General features: G+C 60.8%; 3 protein-coding genes across 3 annotated transcripts; 1 reads left to right on the forward strand and 2 right to left on the reverse strand.

Annotated features, from left to right (window-relative positions):
* Nucleotides 1-881: 881 nt before the first annotated feature.
* BXZ73DRAFT_14684 (uncharacterized protein) lies at nt 882-1,382 on the reverse strand (the record flags this gene model as incomplete). The annotated part of the gene is made up of 1 exon (XM_048017499.1): nt 882-1,382. A coding segment is annotated over one exon (501 nt), but the record flags the coding sequence as incomplete, so codon positions are not given.
* Nucleotides 1,383-1,457: 75 nt separating this feature from the next.
* BXZ73DRAFT_63211 (uncharacterized protein) lies at nt 1,458-2,663 on the reverse strand (the record flags this gene model as incomplete). Its single annotated transcript, XM_048021762.1, has 3 exons — nt 1,458-1,661; nt 2,040-2,382; nt 2,494-2,663. Coding segments are annotated over 3 exons (717 nt in total), but the record flags the coding sequence as incomplete, so codon positions are not given.
* A 2,730-nt stretch (nt 2,664-5,393) lies between these two features.
* Nucleotides 5,394-7,305, forward strand: BXZ73DRAFT_111959 (aspartic peptidase domain-containing protein; the record flags this gene model as incomplete). The annotated part of the gene is made up of 6 exons (XM_048017430.1): nt 5,394-5,549; nt 5,611-5,641; nt 5,703-5,882; nt 5,940-6,504; nt 6,563-6,739; nt 6,810-7,305. 6 exons carry the CDS (start codon nt 5,394-5,396, stop codon nt 7,303-7,305), a joined length of 1,605 nt encoding a protein of 534 aa, XP_047870415.1.
* Nucleotides 7,306-7,722: the final 417 nt, after the last annotated feature.

A 7,722-nucleotide genomic window follows, 5' to 3' on the forward strand; every position in this document is an offset into this window, starting at 1 on the left:
TGTTCATGCAGCCACACCCCGTTCTCCTCCGCGATACCCTCAGACGTTCTATCCCATCGTGCTTGTTATATCTCTGACATTCTGCATGTTACACCTACGTGTCCTTGTCTCCTGTCATCGTCCTAGTTCATGTGCTACGTTTTTCTTACTCCAAGCTCGTCTGCCATTCCTGTGCCCCACCCCAACCTTCTAATCACTCTGAGCCCTGTCTCTGCTGTGTTTAGACTAACCTGAAATATAATTTATTGTCTTACTATGTGTTTGAATGATCCGTATCCACGGATATCTGTGGATCATCATGGCTCACGGGTCTGTCCGCAGGTGGAGCCGTGAGCCACGGTTCCGGCTCCCACGGCTCCGGGTCTTCCGGAGGATCTGACCCTCACGGCTCCGGATCAAGCCTCTAGCAGAGCTTTGATCCGCGGATTCGGATCCGGCTCAACCGTGGATCGATCCTCAAACAGCCTTAGGTCAGGCGGGTTCCCAAAACGCGCCTCGAAAGGGGTCACGGCGCCCTTGAGCGCGGAGGATGGTGTGCGGTTGGTCAGCCAGATGGCGTGGAGGTAGGCGTACGGCCAGATTGACTTCGGGAGCTCCGCGTCGAGAAGCATTGCACGGGTGCGGTCGCCAACGATACGGTGACTGCGTTCAGCCAGGCCATTCTGCTCAGGAGTATACGGCACCGATGTCGTGAAGCGAGTTCCGCGCTCCTTGAGGTAGGCCTGGAGTTCGTTGGAAGTGAACTCTCCACCGCCGTCGGTGTGGAACCACTTGATGCGCGTGCTGTACTGCGTCTCCGCGACACGATCGAGCTCACGGTAGGCTGGGGAGGCGCCGTCCTTGGCCTTGTGAACGGCGCCATGCCGCCACCTTGTCGCGTGGTCGACGAAGAGAGTAGCGTACTTGCTGCCCCCAATGGACGTATGGCCAGGGTCCCAGGTGTCCGCGTCGATGCGGTCCCCGTACGCTTTGACGCGTAGACCGAGCTCGGCTGCACCGCGTCCGTCTGCGGCTTTCGGGACAGGCGCGCGAGTGATCTTCGCAGAGATGCACACGCTGCACTGAGGTTGTGCGCACCAGTCGGTGATGGTGATACCCTCCACGCGCCCCTTGTCAACCATGTCGCGAGCCGCCTTGACGGAGATGTGACCCATGACACGGTGGAGCTCAATGTCGTCGAGCAGCTGACGTGACGGTGCGTCCCCAGAGGCCGCGAGTGCGGCACAGGCGTGGTAGTCGGTACTAGCGACCTGGTATAGTCCGTGATGCTCGGGGATGTGGGCAATGACATCGCTAGTCGCGCGATGGGTGAGGGAGAGTACACCGTTTGCGATGGTGGAGCTGTAGCCCTTGCTGTCCGCCTTCCGGAGGGAGACCAGCGTAAACGCTGCTGATGGCACATGGAGGACGTCGCTGAGGGTGAGTGAGTGCGTACCACCCCTTCCGTTCGGCACTTCGACACGCATTGTGCCTTCGCCTACTGCACGCGCTTCGGCGCCGTTTGCGGTGGTGACGCTGTGAGCTCGGTCGAGGGGCTTGTACTCCGTAAAGTGTTCGCGGTTCGGGGAGATGTGGCGCGTGGCCCCACTGTCGTAGACGTCGACGAAGCGGGGGGAATGGAAAGAGGGGACAGCGACGTCGTCGGGGTCCATTGCGCGCTCCTCGAGACCAGCGACGGTGGCCAGTACGTGCTCCTTGCTCGACTCGGATGAGGCCGTGTTCGCTGACGCGGTACCTCCTCCAGCTGACGATCCACCCTGTCTGCCCTGTCCCTTCGGGCCTTGGCCTTCTGCTCCGCCGCCCTTGCGCCAGCAGTTCGCCTTCGTGTGTTTGTAGCGCCCACAGTTGGTGCAGCGCACGGTTTGATTTGCGTATAGCGCGTTGTCCGTAGTGCTGTTCGCGGTGATGGCACGTCGCTCGTATTCGTCATGCAAGGTGTGGACGATGGTGTCGACGTCGGGGGTTCTGCCGACCGCGTTGGCAACGTCGAGCTGCACTTGAATACGCTGCTGGTAGGACTCCGGGATGCTTGCTATGACCATCGCGATGTAGTCTGTGTCGGGGATGATGGTCCCGACTGCTGCAAGGTTGAGGCGTTCGCGCGCGAGGCTTGTAAGGTGCTCGCGCACATCTCCACCATCCACACAGCGCATTCGGAGCATGCGCGCGCGAATAGCGTTGGCGTACATGGCGGATTTCTCGGCACAAGCCTTGATGACGGCGTTCCACATGAGGGAGATAGGGCGGAGGGCATTGACCGCAACGAAGAGATCTTCGGGGAGGGTTCCGTAGAGGATCGTGCGTACCTCCGCCTGCTTGCGGTCCCATTCCTCGTATTTCTCATACGCCTTCTCGACTAGCTCCAGGTACTGCGCATCCGTCCTGGTGGTGTACTGGTCCGAGACGGGCGTCGGGAGACTGGAATCGGCCGCAGCTGCGGCAGTTTCGGCGTCGATGACCTTCTGGGTCTTGTGGGGGATGGCACGGGTGTACGGGGGAGGGAGGGGAGGCTGTGGTTGGCCGTCAATGTGACGAGAAAGCCCCTTTGCGGCGATTGCTGTAAGGAAGTGCTCCTTGAACGGCACCCAGTTCGATTTGTCGGCAAGTAGCTTGGGGATGCTGTACTTGCCGCTGGACGTGGAAGTCGGAACATCGAACGACATGTTGTTCGTGGTATCAGGGCTCATAACCTGTTAAGGTCGGGGCCGAGCGGGAGAGCAGAGGGGAACGATGTGGTGCGAGGCGAGAGCGAGCGGAGCGAGCAGCAGTGAATCGCTAGGAGCACCTGTTGCCATAGCCCATCGGCAGCTACAGATGCACCTATTGATCCGTGATGCGCGCCCGTGTAGACGCGCCTCGCCGGGCGTGGCGCGCATCAACGCGTGGCTGTGATGCACGCCACGCGTCCCTCCCCTTCGCTGTCCTTGCTCTCCTCCTCCGCCTCCTCCACTGCACCCTCACTGCTTCCATCCTCCCGCTCAGCCCAGGCAGACGATAGCGACCACACGGTCGACTGTCGTCTGCTATTGGACTCCAGTGTCACCAGGTGACACTGACCTTCCCTCCTCTGACCTCCCTCGACCTCGACCTCAATCCCGCCCTTCACCCACCTTGCCAACCACCCTCACAACGTCAAGAGTGCACATGGAGATTGGAATATAGGGCCGCGGCGATGTGCCGCGGCCCCTGCTTTGGTGAGTCCTCCGCTATGCCCTCTCGCATTCCCAACGCCCACCCGCCGCTCCTACAACAGGCCGAGGACGTCCGCCTGGACGTCCTCCCCCTCCTCAGCCTTCCGAGTCGCCCTCCCCCGCGCGGCCCTCCTCCTTCGTGCGGCCCTCCTCCTCCGTGCTGCTCTGCGTGGCGCTCCTCCTCGCCCTCCTCCGCCCGCGCCTGCCGCCTCCTTCGAGCCTCCTGCCCGCCCACCCTCGTCACCCTCCTCTGTGCTGCTCACCTCCGCATCGCCCACCTCCGCGCCGCCTCGTCCGCCCTCGTCACCCGCCTCGTCTACCTCACCCCTCCGTCTTACCCTCCTCCGCCTGCTCCGCATCGCCCTCCTCCACGCGTCCCGGCCCTCCGCGTTGGCGCCGCCCGCGCCGCCCATCTGCGCCCTCGCAGCCCTCCACCTCTGCGTCCTCCGTCTCCGCGTCGCCCACCTTCGCGTCGCCCGCCTTTGCGTCGCCCTCCTCCTCTGCGTCGCCCGTCGCCACGTCGCCCTCTTCCGCGCCCACGTCCTCGCCCTTCTCCTCCACGCCTACCTCCTCCGCGCCCGCCTCGCCCGCCTTTGCCTTGCCGCGTCGCCCTACTCCGCGCCTGTCTCCCCTTCGCCCGCCTCCTCCACACCCGCCTCGCCACGTCGCCTGCGCCCGCGTCTCTCATCCGCCCGCATCGCCCACCCGCGTCGCCCACCCACACCCGCCTCCGCCTCCGCGTTGTCGCGGGGTGTGGTATTATTTGCTTGTTCACTTGTGTAGTAGTTTACTGATAAATATATTTTGAACACTAATTATATACAAAGTGTGATGTGAAACAAAGAGGGAGGTGAGCTCACTGTCGGAGACGGTGAGCTCAGGTGGCAGGGCCCGAGGCGCCGGTGTCCGGACGTCTCGGGGCAGTGTCACGCCTGTGTGGCCGGCGGCTGCGTGAGCACGCTCCGGGCCGGCCGGATCAGCAGGTGCATCTGCACCTGCCGATAGGCCATGGCAACAGATGCACCTGGTGATTCACCACTGTAGGCGGAGCGAGCGGGTACCTAATGAACGCGGTAGCGTTAATCTCACAAGTTCGGGACGAGAACGAGTTAATCAATAGTGAGCTAACCTAATGAACGCGGTAGCGTTAATCTACGCATACTCGTCAGTTACTGAACGGGGCTAGACGTGGTATGTAGGGGAGCTCACCTCACAAGTTCGGGACGAGAACGAGTGAGGGACTCCCCGCGACGTGCGTAGCTATTAAGGAGCGGATGGAGCGGAAACGGGACGACGAGATCGGTAGTAGAGGCGATCGAGTCGTCAAGGATGAGAATGGAGCGTACAGCAAGATAGCGCCGCGGCCCGTGTGGCCGCGGACGCGCGAAACGTGAGCTTTGAATTTTATAGTAACGAGACAGAGTCCATGGTGTAACACATATACTAACAGTACTCACCGTCAAACCCTGCATCTCTCTTGCGTCGTAGTCGGGTTGTCCGGCCTGGACGTGTTCCGAAAGGGGATAGGCTCGATTGCCAGCGCTGCCTCCAGCCCGGAGTTCGGGGATCGCCAGCCGTGACACCCGCGGGGCACACACGCAGCGCTGGCGTGACCATCTTGATTCTTCAAGTCCTGCGCGCACCGGGCAGCCCAACGTGTGTCGCATGCAGGCGTCTGTAACTTCTGTCGCTCCTGCGGAACTTGAAGCTTCACTAGTCGACTTCCCTTGGTTGTCAGGCTTTACCCCGCCGAGAGCGAGAAGTTAAACTTGCAAAATCAGACACGTCCGCATTTACGAACACGTGCACACAGGCGGTGCACAGGTGGCAGTGCGCAGGGTACGGCTCGCCAGTGGCCGTCGTCTGTCTCTTCCGTCCTACCCGACGATTCATGCCTTCCACCTAAGTCGAGAAGGCTGGCCGTCATCTGTCTCCGCCGTCCTACCCGATCGTTCATGCCCCTTAGTACACCTACGCTCCCGATAGGCTATGACTCCGATCGGACGTGGGCTCACTGCTCTATACATATCGCGGTAAGCCCAGCCACGCCTGAGGGACTCCGGGAGACCTTGTCTCCGAACCTTCGATTGCCGCGTTTGTTGATGTCGATGGATCGGTCACAATGACGCCAAGGTATATGAACAGCAGCTCCAGTGTCCCTCGTCTAAGGTCTTCCCCCACCCTACTTTTTCTTCCCTAATCATGCTGACTTTCAATGTTCTACTCTCCGTTTTTATTTACGTGAACACCGTCCATGCTGCTTCCTCGGGCTTCCGTATCTCCACTTCTGCCGCAGGACATGTCGCCACCTCCGCCACCTCCATGGGCGATGTAGTCTCCACCAACGATAACGACCAGGTGAGCGTCATCAAGCCGTGTTACTGTTTTCGCACCTTCTGATCTTTTATCCTTGCTCCAGTACACCGTCAACATTACTCTTGGCGGTGAAGGTGAGACACAAGATGGTCATCTCCGCTCCGTTTATATCATCATCCTTACGCACGTCCTTAGCCTTCGTTGTCCAACTCGATACCGGATCAAGCGACCTCTGGTTGAACATCACCGGGCGCACCCTGCAGTTCACCAATACAACCGATCTCAACATCACCGAGGGTTATGGGAAGGGCAGCGTATCGGGCTGGCTTTCGTTTGCCGATATGACTATCGGCGACTTCTCCGTTCCCAACCAAGGTGAGCGCATAGGCTCTTCGTCAACTCTGCGCTGCTATCCTCACTACGACCTCTCAGCTTTCGTCAATGTCGTCGATATCAAGGACATGCCTATGACCAGTTTCGACGGCATCCTTGGCATGGCTTTCGACGCTTCAGTCATTTACTCTGTCGTGCAGGAAAACTGGGGCACGGAAGCGGCCAACGCTCTCGCGCGCTCGCCGATTACCAACCTCTTTGCGCTAGACCCTACGACCCCCAACTTCTTCGACGTGCAGCTCGCGCGGGCAATGTCCCCCGATTCTAACAACGTTGCCGAAGGTGTATTCCTGATCTCCGAACACGACGATGCCTTCCAGAACATCACGTCAGCTCCGATGCTCCGAAGCCTAACTTCTCAGCACTGGAGTCTTGCCATGGACAGCATGACGGCCAATGGCACTCCGTTCGCTTTCAACGCCTCGCGAGTGCCTGGAGTCCCCACAGGGAAGGTCGCTGCAGTGCTCGACACTGGCTTCTCCCTCCCGCAAATACCGATTGCTGCTGTGAACGCGATCTACGAGTCTGTCCCGGGCGCGGTTTACTCCGAACCCTATTGGGTAGTGCCTTGTGACGCGGCGCCGACCGTGGTGTTCACTTTTGGGTGTGCCGTCCTCTCCAGGCTGTACGTTGTGAATTAGGGGCTGACGACGCTTCGCTAGCGGCCAAGACATCCCGGTGCACCCGCTCGACCTAACGTTCACCCAGGTCCTTACCCTCCCCTCTGGAAACACCACGGGATGCTTAGGCTCATTCCAAGCACTGACCCTCGACCCCACTGAGTTCGTTGGCTTCGACCTCCTCCTAGGGGACGCTTTCCTCCGCAACGTATACGCCTCGTACGTCAATCCCTGGGCGTCACACCACCTGCCCATCGCCTGACCGTCCCTTCTTCGCCTCCCTCCACAGGTTCAACTACGGCGACTACCAACCGAACACGCCCTTCGACGGCCAGGGCCCCTTCGTCCAGCTCCTCCCCACCACCGATGCCTCCACGATGCAAGCCGAGTTCGTCGCGAACCGCACCGCCGCCCTCGCGCTGCTCCCGCCCACCCTCGACCCCGCGACGCTCGTCAAGCTCGCCGACTCGTCCGACACCCCTGCCTCCTCATCCGCCTCCTCCCCCGACGCCTCCTCCGCCTCCGTCGCCGGCGCCCTCGACGAGTCCACCTCGTCCTCGTCAGGGAGCACCGACAGCTGGGGCAAGAAATACGGCACGCCCGCGCTCGCGCTCCTCGGCGCGAACCTGGCCGTCGGCGTCGTCCTCCTCGGCCTCACAATCACGATGTGCATGCGCTCGCACAGCCAGAGCGCGCGGGACCGGTACGCGCCCGTCGGCGCCCGTCCGTTCAAGATGCAGCAGGGTGACGAGGAGGAGCGGACGCAGCTGCGGTACAACGACTGAGTGGGGGTCGGGTGGTGTGGTTCGGAGGGTTGCAGCGGATACCTTACGACTCGGACATTATTTATATAGTCACTTTCTGTTCTTCCCTCATGCGAACGCCGCACACGCTCGTGCGTGATCTGCGATGCCAGCGGCGTAATCATCCTGTTCAAGTTCGATAGCCACCGCGATTGGCCACCCGTTCTGCCCAAAGGTCCGTCATGGCGCTGAATTCTTGTGCCGTGAGGCGCAAAGAGAGAGCTCCACGCTCACGAAACTCGTGCTGGGGATATTGATCGTACCTCTAAGACACTTTTTGCTGTCGAAGATCTGGCACGCTTCGCAACGCATGTGGCCAAACGCAAACCGATCCATTATGATGATCCAAGCACCGACCACATCAACATCCCCCGTGGCGCACGCGCTCGCGGACACGGT

This window comes from Epithele typhae (genome assembly GCF_022376455.1).
Source record: "Epithele typhae strain CBS 203.58 chromosome Unknown BXZ73scaffold_700, whole genome shotgun sequence".
NCBI lineage: Eukaryota > Fungi > Basidiomycota > Agaricomycetes > Polyporales > Epitheliaceae > Epithele > Epithele typhae.